At 40.3% G+C, this 14,708-nt stretch overlaps 1 protein-coding gene across 2 annotated transcripts in view; it reads left to right on the plus strand.

Moving 5' to 3' along the window:
* Positions 1-1,710: 1,710 nt before the first annotated feature.
* The window catches only part of gabbr1a (gamma-aminobutyric acid (GABA) B receptor, 1a), a 64,852-nt gene continuing 51,854 nt past the window's right edge, over positions 1,711-14,708 (plus strand). Inside the window, exons 1-4 of one of the 2 annotated variants that reach the window (XM_044034180.1) lie at positions 1,711-2,040; positions 8,794-8,880; positions 9,087-9,151; positions 11,822-11,960. In XM_044034180.1, coding sequence (XP_043890115.1) covers positions 1,884-2,040; positions 8,794-8,880; positions 9,087-9,151; positions 11,822-11,960 — 448 coding nt within the window. In that variant the 5' untranslated portion in view covers positions 1,711-1,883. Of the gene's footprint in view, positions 2,041-7,972; positions 8,409-8,793; positions 8,881-9,086; positions 9,152-11,821; positions 11,961-14,708 lie in introns of those variants that run through there. The other variant, XM_044034181.1, reaches the window with a different exon arrangement.

The following is a 14,708-nucleotide window of genomic DNA, read 5'->3' on the forward strand; positions in this document are numbered from 1 at the left end:
GTGTGGCTGTGTGAGGCACGGGGGGGGGGCGTGATTCAATGATTGCAATGATTCACTCATGAATTATTGCAGTAACAATATTCATGACAGTGTTTGGCAGAGTTTAAAAATGAAGGTGTTTTTATATGGAACAATATATACTGTCGTTTGCATGAGAAACATGGATGATGTAAAATGAATATAAATATGAAAACACTTAAGTTCATATTAAATTGGGGAGGATACAAGTTTGAGACTTCTATTATGGACTGTGTGTGTGTGTGTGTGTGTGGGGTCACAGTGCCTCATACAACCATGCTTCAAAACTGAACTTGAACCTTCTCTTAAACACTTCCACCCTCACTGATCTCCGGTCTGATAAAAGCATTTCTGAGTTAGATTGTCACTCATTTTTCATACATTATATCAATAAAACCATCATCTCAGCAGCCTTTATTCCATTGTTTGAATGAAATATTATTACCAAGAAGTTATCGAATTGACATACATTATGATATAAATCAAATCAGTATGCAATGTTGGGCTATATCCTAATATACAAGAGACTTTCCACTGAGATAACATGACGTAAAGGTGCACACAGGTCGTTTCTCTGGACTCTTTTCAGGTGTTGACTGTAAATACAGTCTAAAATAAAGAAATCTTTTTATGTTTATGATCTGTATTACACGCTTCAAATACAGTTATTACCTTTCATTTCAGATGATACCTGGTTTATCTGGCTTTCTCATGTTAAATGGAGGATATTTACGCGTGTTCAAAACGATTCTTATCTTCTTATAAATGTGGTCAAATTCACTTCTAAGTGTCTTTTTAAATACAATTTTGTCAAGTCCATGTGTATTTTAAACAACATGTAATATATACACTGTCTGGCCAAGAAAAAAAGGGTCACGCACTCTAATATTTGGTTGGACCGCCTCTCGCACGCTAATATTTGGTTGGACCGCCTCTACGCTAATATTTGGTTGGACCGCCTCGCACTCTAATATTTGGTTGGACCACTATTTGACTCTAATATTTGGTTGGACACTCGCCTAATATTTGCGGACCGCCTCTCGCACTCTAATATTTGGTTGGACCACTCTATATTTGGTTGGACCGCCTCTCGCACTCTAATATTTGGTTGGACCGCCTCTCGCTCGTGCCATCAGGGCAATACAAATCCGTTGATGGAATAATGTGGTCATTCAGTATATTCAGCTGACATCATAACGTTGCTGAACCTAGACCTGACCAACTGCAGCAACCTGAGATCGTTGCACTGCCCCCCACAGGCTTGTACAGTAAGTACAGGCATGATGGCTGCATCACTTCATCTGTGGGGGTGTGACTTAAGCTCCAAGAGCTTTACAAAGGGGCTTGACAATGTCCTGCTAATAGCAGCAGCAACAGCAGCAGCAGCATCAGCAGCAGCAGCGCCATATGTGCACCTGCGCTCGCGTGTCTCCTCCTCTTCCTGTCTCAGCACCCACGTGTCACCAGTGCGTGAATCCACTTCAGATTCATGATCTTTTTGCTGTGGGTTTAGACCCGAGCGTGTTTTTGTTTTTTTAAACAAACTTTATTGATAACAAATATTCAGAACATCAGATCTTTACTCCTTGTGTTTACTCCGAGCGTGTTTCATGTTGGAGAGGAAGAGGGCGGGGCTGTTACGCACGGCACGTCTCCATCGTGACGTCGTGAATTAGCTGAGGATTGTAGAGAGAGGGGGGAGGAGAGAAACGGAGGGGAGTGCGGTGCATCGCTGTTCTGTCGCTTGTGGAGGACGCGTTTGTATATAGTGCATGGATATTTCTGTTTTCATCTATGGATGTTGTGTCATTTGTTACCTTTAACACAAGGAGGATTAAGAAGAATCATGTCTCGCCTTCTCTAACATGCGCGGAGCAGCGTGCACATTTGTAGCCATATATAAAAAAGAATCGTTGCACATAAGATATTCATTTGGACCAAATAATCCCACGGAGGGTTTTTCCCTGGAAGCTCCAGCCCTGAGGAACAGCTGTCATCTCGTGACACAACACGAAACTAAGAGTAAGTAGTTATCACAGATTATCACAGATTATCACCTATATCTGTTCACAAATGCCTCCATTTTCCTTGTACATCATTTACAGCCATATGTCACAGTCTGCACGCGCAGGCCGTGTATTCTGTTCTGTGCACGGGCCACAATCCCTGTGTCTGCTGCTTTACATACAATATACATGTTATGTCATTAACACGGTGCAGGTGACATTTTGTTACTGTGTGTGTGTGTGTGTCCCGGCTGAGCTCGGCCTTCCTCGCGCCATCACATCACAACAGTAACTATGTCTCCAGCGTCCGTTTCATCTCTAATGTGCGCTGCTTGTGATTGTGAAATGGACGCAAATCAGCGCCCTTTTCTTTGCCGTTTCCGGCATCATAAAGTCGCTAGGTGGCGCGCGTGTGCGTGTCCTGTATTTGTTTCCTCTTTAGGACCTGTACTGACATAAACATTGACCTTGCCAGGACCAGTAGTCCTCATGGAGACTAAGACCAGGACCAGTGAGGCAGTACCTCGTTTCTTAGGAACTGGTGCAGTTAGAAATAAGATTTGCACTGTGGTTAAATTAGGATTACATGTTAAGATTACAAGTTAAGATTACATGATAAATCCTCCATGAGATAGCTGTACAAAAATGTGTGTGTGTTCTTGTATTTGTTAGGACCTTTTCTGGCCTTGTCAGGACCAGTAGTCCTCATGGAGACCAAATCCTTGTCCTAATGAGGCAGAACCTCATTTCCAAGGAACTGGTTTAGTTTAGGACTAAGATGTGAATTATGGTTAGGTTCAGGTTATGGTTAGACATGAACCGGTAATGGTTAAGTTTAGGTTGAAGTTATGGTTAGACATGAACTGGTAATGGTTAAGGTTTGGTTCAGGTTATGGTTAGACATGAACTGGTAATGGTTAAGTTTAGGTTCAGGTTATGTTAGACATTAAATGGTAATTGTTAAGGTTTGGTTCAGGTTATGGTTAGACATGAACTGGTAATGGTTAAGTTTAGGTTCAGGTTATGGTTAGACATGAACTGGTAATGGTCAAGGTTAGGTTCAGGTTATGGTTAGACATGAACTGGTAATGGTCAAGGTTAGGTTCAGGTTATGGTTAGACATGAACTGGTAATGGTCAAGGTTAAGTTCAGGTTATGGTTAGACATGAACCGGTAATTGTTAAGGTTACGATAAGGCCTTGGGTAGGTTGTCGAGATGAATGCAAGTGACCGTGATCAAACCAGCTAGATATTTACAGAGTAGTTTACTGCAAGTTGAAATTTCAAAGAAGCCACTCAGTGTTTCAAATCACAGTGTTGTGGGTCTTAAAACCATAAAAGTTGTATTTGATCGCTGTGAATCCATTCCTAGTTTGGGCGTGGTGATACCAATTTTAGGCCAATCAGCTGCTCACAGAGGAAACACATGGGGCGACTCCTCACTGTTACTGCTCCCCTGTTTTCAATGTTGGCTGAAGATGGACAAACAAAAACACATCGCAGAAGAACTAAATCTCTACGGAAGAAGAAGACGCAGCGTGAACGCACACATTTTCTCCAGAGTTTCTACACAACATACGCGTGGATTCTTTAGCAGCGGAGAGAGAGTGGCCAGTGGACATGAGAGTGGACATGGACACTTTAATCTACGTTACGTTAGTGTTCATTTGAAGTCACATGCAGGGTTTAAAAATCCTCCTCATTTTCATGCTGGACGCGGTCTTTTAATAATCCAGAACGTTATGTGGCTACATTGTTATTAGCTCGCTCAGTGTTGTTGTTTTATAATGCGAATGATACGCACATCGAAACTCGTGTTCCATCACATGATCGTATTATAAACTGTAACAGCTTTTGTTTTGTTTTTTTTTCTCTGGGGACCCCCTGGGACCTCTTCATAGAACCCTCAGGGTCCCTAGACCTGTTATTGAGAACCACTGTTCAAACAATTACAGTAGTTTCTGTCCTGTGGGCTAACAGATATCACTGTGTGCAGCACTGACACTTTAATCAGCTCTGGCCCTCTCTGTCTCTGTGTGTGCTCCACACCACTGATGGGCCACTGAGTGAGTGAGTGAGTGAGTGAGTGAGTGAGTGAGTGAGTGAGTGAGTGAGTGAGCTGGTTGTTCTGCCTCTCATGCATGCTGTATTCACTCACTGAGAGTTTGCTTTTATCCAGCTCACTGTGTGGTCACTAATATTAATGACTCCTGCTGTCTGCCACACACACACGCACGCACACACACACGCGTACATGTGCACACACGCATACGCACACACACACACACACACACACACACACACAAAATGTGGACTGGCAAAGCTCATAACAAAAATTAATGGCACCAATGCCGGTTTCAAGCTTTAAGAGTTCACTGTCACTATCACAATAAGTGATCATTACGTTATTATATACTATACGTTATATACTATACGTTATTATATACCATACGTTACCACTGAGATACCATAATTCAATTTTTTTTTAATTAAAATTGTGTATGGTCAACAATATATGTATATATATATATATATATATACAGTATATACACATATGTACATAATATATATATATTATGTACATATATATATCTATATATAGATATGTATATATATATACAGTATATACACACATATGTGTGTATATACTGTATATATATACATATCTATATATAGATATATATATATAGATATATATATATATATACATATATATAGATATAGATATATATATACTGTATATATAGATATATATGTGTACATTATAGCATGGACCTGATGAGCCATCACTTCTGGAACCCTGACCACTGTGTCTGTGGTGAAATGGCATGTTTTGACTTGTTGTCATTGTTTATTTTATGTGACAAAATGAATCCAACTGCGTGAGATAAGGAATATTCCTGAAAAATGACTCCACCTTTTGGATGACATCATTGTTTTCTGTAACGTTGTGTTGATTCATTTAGATTTTTTAGATTTATTGTAGATTTAGATTTAGATTTGATGTGAGGAGTGAATGACTCCTCACATCACGTGTCACGGTAATGACTCTAGGAAACTGTAGGGGCGCTTGTGAGTTGAAAATCAAAACTGTTTCTCTGGAACATCTGAAGTAAATGCACGAGCTAATGTGCAGTTTGAGAGGATTCATGAACATTTCCTCACACACACACACACACACACACACACACACACACACACACACACACACACTGTGTCCATGAACTGTAAAAATACTCTGGATAATGAAGTCTCCAGCAGAGTTTGTCTGGACTCCACAAGCAAACCTTGCTGCCATCTGTTCCCTCCCCCATCCACACACACACACACACACACACACACACTCAGGTTTGTGCAGCTATTCTTCTGAGGACGATGCATTGACTTCCGTTCATTTGGACAAACTAAACAGAACTTTGTTCTTAACCATGACCAGTTATTGTAACCACAATGAAAATAATCTGTCCCTCAGAAATAGGGTTCTGTTTCATTGAACCAGGTTTTGGTCTCCATGAGGATTACTGGTCCTGACAAGGTCAATGTTTTTGCCAGTAAAGGTCTGAAAAGGTAATAAATATAACCACACACACACACACACCTTACTGCTTTGTTATGTGTGAGCGTGTATTTATTGTTGTATTTTTGTAGTGTGTGTATCGTTGATGCGCTCAGTGTGAATGTCTTCTTGTATTTGTTACCTCTTTAGGTCCATTTCTGGCAAACACCAGTAGTTTTCTCTGAGACCAAAACCTGGTCCTAATGAGGCAGAACCTAATTTCAGAGGAACTGATTAAGGTTAGGGATATGAGTTGAATTGTGGTTAAGGTTAGTTAATTAGTTAATGAGTTATGGTTGGGGGTAACATTTTGTTTATGCTGGACAAGACAATGGAACTCAAGACTCGAGTCCTTATAAGAATAGCTGCTCAAACCTGTGTGTGTGTGTGTGAAGGAGCTTCTGACTTGTGACTAGTTGGGACAACCCGTCTCTTTCTCATGAATCCTGCCAGAGACACACCGTCAGATGAAGTCTGTTCACATGGATTGGAGTTAAATTAGCATCATTTAAAGCTACAACTGTTACAGATGAAGAACAGCTGCAGAGGGAGTGGCGTGGAAACACGTGACATTATCACGTGTTTCCACCGGCTCTACTCGCCTCGCCTCGCCTCGCCTCGGCATGGCTCAGTTAAGTTGTGTTTCCACTAGCACAGTACCAGGTACCTGGTCTGGTGAGTTTCCAAGTGTGCTAAGAGTCAGAGAAAAAGCCTAGGTTTTACATTGACTCCAGTGAGAAGAGTTAAGAAGCTTAACCAGGTTTATTTGACCTGGTCAAACCAGTGTTTGTTCCAAAATGATCTTTATAATTATAGAGTTGACTGCATGTATATTTTTTGTAGAAATAATGTTTTATTTCTATACAAATTCTATCTGCTGTTCTGTGAGGAGACAAGTTCTATTTATAAATCATATTAGTAACATTTAAGGGACATTGTCTGAGATCCATCACACACCAGCAACATCTACATTTACTCTCACAGTATTACACAAAAATAAATCCATCAAAAATAATAATTACAAAACTAATTAACTAACTATAAACAGGTCAAGGTAACTAGAACTGACACTGATAGTAAGTAAACACAGGAAGTAGTTCAGCGTTGACCATCAAGAATGTGCATTGTTGAAAAAAAAACCAAGCTAGTGTTGCTTTGATGTTTTATTGATTATACTGAAGGAAAATGACTTTGTGAATCAAATATTTTTAACTGTGAAGTCCAGTAAAACACAACCAGATTTCATGCAGCTGTGTGTGTGTGTGTGTGTGTGTGTGTGTGTGAACCTAACTCATACATTCTTGGTTCTCCAACATGTGGATTTGAGCGTCTTTACAAACATGGTTCCAGAAATGTTCTCTAAATAATGAGACCACGTTTATTTTTATTGTATTTGAATTATTCATAATTATTTTGTATAGGAGATGTTTGGCGGGCCACGCGGTGGGTGCACTGGTTCACAATCAAGGCCTTGATTGTTCTCCGTGTGCGTGTTCTCTCTGGTTACATGCAATATGAGGATCAGGTATATTGGACACTCTAAATTGACCATAGAGTCTGAGCGTGGGTCTCTTTATGACCCTGTGATGGACTGGCGTCCTGATTGGCGCCAGCCCGTCCCTTGTGTGGAGCAGAGGATGAGTAAGTGAGATGTTTGACCTCTAATGTGGCTCGAGGACATTTAAAAGACAGTCTGGGTCTGTAATGAGATGCTAATGCAAGAATGGAGCTCCTGGTTTGAAGATGCTTATGAAAGTGTGATGTTGGAATACTATTCATGTGGTCATGTACAGTACATCAGACAAAGACGAGAGATATAATAACATGTATAAGATTACTGTACACTGTAATAACATGAATTCATTTACTGTACATTGATGTAAAACAACTGAAAATGATATTAGCTCCTACAGATGTGACTGTAGATTAGTCACGACATTATGCACAAATTTGTACTTTTTGTGAAGTAGGTCAGCCCGTTATTGACAGCCCGTGGCCAAGTGGAAAGGGAACTTGGCTTGTAACTGGAGGGTCACCGGTTCAACTTCTATCTAGTGCCTCCATCAGCCCAAAATATAAAACCAGGATCAGCTCTACCTGGAGAGAATCTGCACTTCCCCGAATCAAACATGATATGCCCAAATGTGTAGGGATGTCCCGATACAACTTTTTCACTTCCGATACGATACCGATATTGATCGGTTACGATATCAGCACGACTCATACACACTTTAATGACTTATTTTGTAGTGTGGCATGTTAGAATAGTCTTGATTAAGTGATATTACTTAAACAGAGAACAATAGTATGAGATAAACTGACCCTTTTATTATTAACCAATGGTTACATCCATTTTAACCTGTATTCATTTCATACAGTCTATGGTTCGTTTCATCAGGAGGAAAGTACCAAGTGCTCATGGGGGTGTTTTCAAAGCAGCCGTGTTCATCACAGAACACCCCCCTAGTTTTCACTGTTTTGGATTCGCCCAACCCACACGGGGTGAGTGAATCGTCCCGCAGGTAAACACGGAGCCCGGGGACAGAGGACCGGGGACCGGGGACCGAGGACCGGCGCCGCAGACGGACTCATTTAAACACACACAGCTTCTGTCATGGCTGCTTTTTGGGGTAGAATTAACAAACGCAGGCTGTTGAACGTCGACAGGTGGCGCTGGTTTATGAACTAATGTTGTTTTAGCAGTTTTAGCTTTAGCAGGATGAGCTAGCATGGTGCTAACGGCTAGCTCGCGCTTGGTGAAGGGAAATGAAGCCCACGTTGCTCCTGATGTCTGTGACGACACTGCGTTATAGGACCAGAAACATGAGGTTAAAAAAGTGACCTTTAATTCATTTAATGCTTCTGAGTTTTTCAATCTCTCACTTGTTTGTACTTTTGTGTTTAAAAGAGCAAAAATCACGTGTTTGGTCTCAGTTGATGTGAGTGCTGCACTGATGACGTCATGATGTGACGTCTCTGAAACACAAACACACTGTTGTGGTGTGACGTGGAAATACAAAGAGAAGAAGAGTGTGGACAAACTGTGGACACTTCCTTTCTGTGTCTTACACTGGTTGACAAATGTGTGTGTTTTTTGACAAAAAGTAGTTGGACACTTGAAGTTGACGTCAGTAACTGAGGACTGACAGTGAAGTATTAATACTGTAAAGATATTTTCTCTGTCACACGTTCACTCACTTCCGTCTCTTCCAGATCCAGAGATGGCACAGCTCTTGTTTCTGATGATCCTCTGTGCTCTTCCGTCTCTCGTCGTCACCATACATAATTCATCAGCTGGAGGTAATGTGTGTGTGTGTGTGTGTGTGTTCATGATAATGATAATGGAGTGAAGTAAGACTGCAGAGATCGCTAAATGAAGTGATGTAACTTGTGTAGTATGGAAAATGTTGGTTAAATTGAAATATATCTCGTTAGTGTACCTGATCTGTACACACAGCTTTCTTTATCTGCTCTTCATCCTCCTCCTCCTCTTTTATTGTTTTTAGGCTGTGCCATCATCCGGCCTCCCAGGGAAGGCGGGATCCGTTACAGAGGGCTGACACAAGAACAGGTACAGAGAACACTGTTGTTGTTGTTGTTGTTGTTGTTGTTGTTGTTGTTGTTGTTGTTGTTGCTGCTGCAAACTCTATTCATCTATAAAAATACATTCCAGTGATAGATCAGTGTGTTTGTATCATGTCCGGATAATCTTAATCAATACAGACTGATAATCATAATCAGTACAGACTGATAATCATAATCTTAATCAGTACAGACTGATAATCATAATCAGTACAGACTGATAATCATAATCAGTACAGACTGATAATCATAATCAGTACAGACTGATAATCATAATCAGTACAGACTGATAATCATAATCAGTACAGACTGATAATCATAATCAGTAGTCTTGTGTGTAGTCCCGGCTCAGCACCTGTGCTGAGATCCAGTCTGAGACACATACGCTCACTCTCAGTGAAAATGTGGTTCTGACTGAGGACACAAGGATTACACTGAAGTCGATGGTATCTTCAACTTTATCTCATCTTGTCTTTTCAGACTTGATTTGTTTTCATTTGTGGGAAACAACATCTGGACGTGTTACCAATCAAAGCTGCAGAGAAGGATGTTTCTCCTAATGAGGTCATAGGATAAATATGATGCCATATTTGTTGGCTGCTTAATATAGATTTTGCACAAATGTTTATTCTTGACAGTGGAAATGTTTTTTTTTTTAAGTCTTTATTTTTCTTGCATCTGTTGATAAATACAATCTTATTTATCCAGATGTCTTCTGCATCATTTTACACAGATTTTCGGTCAGAGATGAAAAGTTGTGGATCTGCAGTTAAATAAATTCAGCTGGTTTGAGTAACATCTGCCCCGTGCAGGGCCACACGGTGGTGTAGTGGTTAGCACTCTCGCCTTGCAGCGAGAAGACCCGGGTTCGAGCCCCGGTTGGAACAAGGGCCTTTCTGCATGGAGTTTGCATGTTCTCCCCGTGTGTGTGTGGGTTCTCTCCGGGTACTCCGGCTTCCTCCCACAATGTGGGGATTAGGTAAATTGGACACTCTAAATTGACCGTAGGAGTGAGTGTGAGAGTGAATGGTTGTTTGTCTCTATCTGTGTGTGTGTGTGGCCCTGCGATGGACTGGCCAACTGTCCAGGGTGTACCCCGCCTATCGCCCGATGTAGCTGAGATTGGCACAGCACCCCCCGCGACCCTCTGGTGGAGGATAAAGTGGTTAGATGATGACTAACATCTGCCCCGTGCAGACTGATGAAGTGGCAGGTTTGAGTAACATCTGCCCCGTGCAGGCTGATGAAGTGGCAGGTCAGTGGGATTGCTGGCTGGGTGTGGTTCACGAGGTAGACCAGAAGGATATAAAAGGGAAGACACTGAACTCCAAACTGCTCCTGATGGCTATTTGATGTATAAAGGAACGAGTTTGAATGAGTGAGTAGCAAAACTAGTAAAGTAAAAGTAAACTTGCTCTATGATGTAAATCCTCATTGTTCTCAGTGAATGGAGGATCAATCACAGATATCCCCCTCTTTTCCTCTCATTTGTAAATGGACCATGAAACAATGAAATCAAAATTCTGGTTAAATTAAATCATTTATTCCAAAATTCCGCCCCTAATCCTCTGATGTTCCACCTGTTTATTAAATACAATGGACTGTCACAGTTTACAATGGCTTATAAGATTCAGAAGTTTGGGAATTGATGCACAACATCTTTACCATTCACCTATTTTTCCTCTTCACCTGGCACAGCTGACATGTCTCAACCATCATCTTACCATCCTTACTAGAAGTAAGATGATTCATTCTACTCATCCACATCCATCTTATTCATATGGCCCATGATGCTTTGTGACATGTGACTGAAGCAGAACCTGCATGTTCCTCTGCTTTCTCCACAGTAAGTGTTAAAGTACCTAGTACACTACTACAGTCAAACTAACAGCAATTCTGGTTTGGACAAGATTCAATCAGGATTTGTGTTAAATTTAATTCAATTAATGTGAACACAACAATAAAATAAAAGTAAAAAAAGAATGAAATTAGTATTTGCCGATGGTGAAGCTGTGATGAGTCTGAACATTTGTGAGGTGTATCAACATTTACACAACAATAAGGTCATTGTTTTTTTATTTAACAGCCGACAAAGAACCAAGTTAGAGGCGTATTCTCACATCACCAAGCCAAAGGTTTCAGTTTCAACATCAGGTGATTTTCAAACGCACTGGAGTCATGAAACAGAGCTTTGTTTCACCACTGGAAACAACTGGTTTACTGCTGCTTCTGCTCCAAAGGTTGTCCTCCAGCAACAAGGTGGACACCATAGCAATGCTCAGATTAGAAGAGAAACCACTGCTGATACTGTTCATTTCCCCGAGGGAACCTCCCAAAGGGATCAATAAAGTCGTCTGTCTGTCTGTCTGTCTGTCTGTCTGATTCAAGGAGGAACAAACTGCCCAAACCTTTGCTACTGAGCCTCTAAATGTATCACATGCTGTAAAAGAGACAAGGGAAACATTCATCATATTTATTATCTACCTCCCAAGCAGAGAGAAGGTGTCATTTACAATGTGACAGTGACTTTCCATCAATTCAGTCTTACTGTCATATGGAGAAAGAATGAAGAGGCTCCTCGTGTGAATGATATCAAGTGCTATGAGACGGCGTCGGTCACTCTTTAATTATCGTCTCCTCTTCCATGTTTCTCTTATAGATCCGCAGTGTGCAGATCCTTCCTGTGGATTATGAGATTGAGTACATTTGCAGAGGAAACCGCGTGATCGTCGGGCCCAAGGTCAGGAAGTGCTTACCCAACGGCACATGGACGAACATAACGCATCACAGCAGATGCTGTAAGTCCTCCCACTTTCATCCTGTTTCTCTCTCTTCCTGTCAGTAAAATCTTCCCAGACAGATCTGCTCCAGCCTTCCACGGAGCGCTAACTGTGAAATACTCTCACTTTTTCATAGTCATTTTTATTCTGTGCAGTTCTACACTAAAGGAACGTGACGCAACCTTAAGTTTCGATGTCATCACGCCATACATATATCAGGCCCCGCCCACACCCCGCCTACCAAGTAAAGTCGAAACGCAGCCAGACCAAAGGCTTCACCATTCCAGACCCAATCGTGATGGAAACCCAGTTTAAATTGACTCCTCCCTAGTGCTAGTCCCAAACCTGGATCAAAGTCACAATCAAATATGCAGATCATTCACTCCAAACGTTTCCATCGTGTTAAACCCTGCACCAGCAGATATTTTAGGGCAGCATCATATTTACATATGTAGCAATAAAGCTGCAGGAATATTATTACTCAGTTGGACTCTTTCTGGACACTGAGTGAATAATCTGCCGTTTTATTCTATTTCTGGTTTTCCTGCCGAATCCTGAGGGAAATCTCTGGCTGCTAAATGCTCTGCTATATTCACCAGCTGCTCTCTAACCACATTTTATCTTTTATGCTCATTGTCATTGAATGGAAGTCTCTACGACGCTATGAGAGTGGAGAGGGTGAAAAGTAAAGCTGTGATGGTTAGTGCTGGAAGTTTATTGTTTTATTCCTAATTCCACTGGTGCATCTTATCATGGTCCACAGACAACTGGGGTTAAGTTAAAGCTGGTGATTATGATCTGTAGGCTGTTGTTAAATCAGACTGAGGAGAAACTCATATCACCCACCTACTGTTCTGTAGGTGGGTGATATGAAAATGATATCACTATATTGTGATATTACCATAACAATATTGTTGATGGTGTTTTACAGAATCTCAAAACAAAAGTGTTGATGTGGAACTATTTATAACTCGACGCATGAAAAATGAATCTTTGCTTCAGACCTCTGTGCATATGAAAATATAACTACATCCTATTGATACTGTTTACAGGGATTTTAAATAGAATCATGTCTTCATTTTATGTTATCTTTCATTTTACTAGTATAACTGAGTGGTTATGTGCAACTATACCATGCTGAGCGAGGAGGAGAGGAGGAGTCTCTTCTGTTTTAGATGCATTTGAAAAGTATTCATCGACAAGTGATTTTCAATTCAATTCAATTCATTTAGTCAAAAAAACCCTTTACAATATTATGGAGAGAGAAGAGAAACCCAGCCGTTCACACAGTGAGCAAACACTAGGCATCAAGTAATAGAGAGTGTGTTTGCTTTGGGTTCACTAACTGGATGTTATCTCAGTTTAATATGTACGACTATTATTTTTAGCATTTAAGAAATGATGTGTATGATGTGTTTGTGGTTAAACTGCGTATATTTTTAAACCTAAATGTTCTTATTGGACTCACGTCTGCACTGCCTCTGCAAATACTGAGAATAAGGCCAATGATCGAATGAAATCCCTCGTATATCTCGGTTCTCTCAGTTCCTATTTAACAGCGGTGGAATTTAGATTTCCCTGACGTTTCTGCAAGCAGGGATTTTTGTTTTCTCTGTCTTATATAAGAGTGAAAGCTGCAGATTGGAGTTATCTTTGCTCCTACGGTGGCACGAAGATTCAACAAGCTCGCCAGCTTAACACAATTATATTCAAGGGCTCTGCCGTTTACCAGGAACAAAATAGAAGAAGCACATTTTGCAACATTAATATCTTCAATGTAGGGTAAGAAATGATAGTATAAGAAACTCATTTGTAGGTCGTCTGTCCTTGTGCGACTTGTCTGGTCTGTCTTCATATTTGACTTGTCTGTGTGTGTTACGTTGTTCTAGCACAGATCCTTTAAAAAAGGCCACGGGCCGCCTCACGGTGCAAGGTGGACAGTATCGTGAGTGTTTTCATGAGTCAAAGTCTGTAACTGCATAAGAATTGCTGCTGGTACTAATAATATCAACAACAATTACATACTGCAGCTTTAAGTCAACGCTAATTTAACATAAAACTAATTAAAAAAGTGAAAAAAGAAATCAAACAATCAGGCAACATATTTTATCGTCACCAAAGTAAAGTGTTTATGACAGAATGATGACATTTTGAACCATTGCACTCAGACAGTGATACGATGATGTCATTAATCAAAGTGTGTGAGACTTAAAGTCTTCAACACTGGGGGACGTTAGGACTGGGCCGTTGTTTGACTTGTGTCCTGTTTTTCCTTGTAGCATTCCCTCCCTGTGTGTCTGCTTAGTTTAACATAATAATTGCTAAATACTAAATTCATATTTTGATGATTGATTAGATCTGTGTGTGTTTTTTCTCAATTGTCATTTTCTAAAATGTGAATATTTTCGGGCTTTTGCTGCAACAAAGAAATTGTTAAAATGTATTATTTTGAGTTTGTGGACAAAATAAGACATTCATCAATTTGAGTTTTCAGAAACTCTAACGAACGTGTTCAGACATTCTGTGAGTGGAATAGTGACCTCCCTGCTCTGATTTGATTATGTGTCAAAGTCAGTACAATAAACCTGTTACCTGATGATGTGTAGATTTAAATAAATCATAAATCATCTTGCAGGCTGCAGGATCCTTATTATTATCACTAGCAGCAGTATTATTTGTTCTACTGTATTTATTATTAATAGTCTTGATTAAGTGATATTAGTTTTCTATAATATTCTGATATTACTTACATTTATTATTAACCAA

The sequence above is a fragment of the Solea senegalensis genome, linkage group LG9, assembly GCF_019176455.1.
Source record: "Solea senegalensis isolate Sse05_10M linkage group LG9, IFAPA_SoseM_1, whole genome shotgun sequence".
Classification (NCBI taxonomy): Eukaryota; Metazoa; Chordata; class Actinopteri; order Pleuronectiformes; family Soleidae; genus Solea; species Solea senegalensis.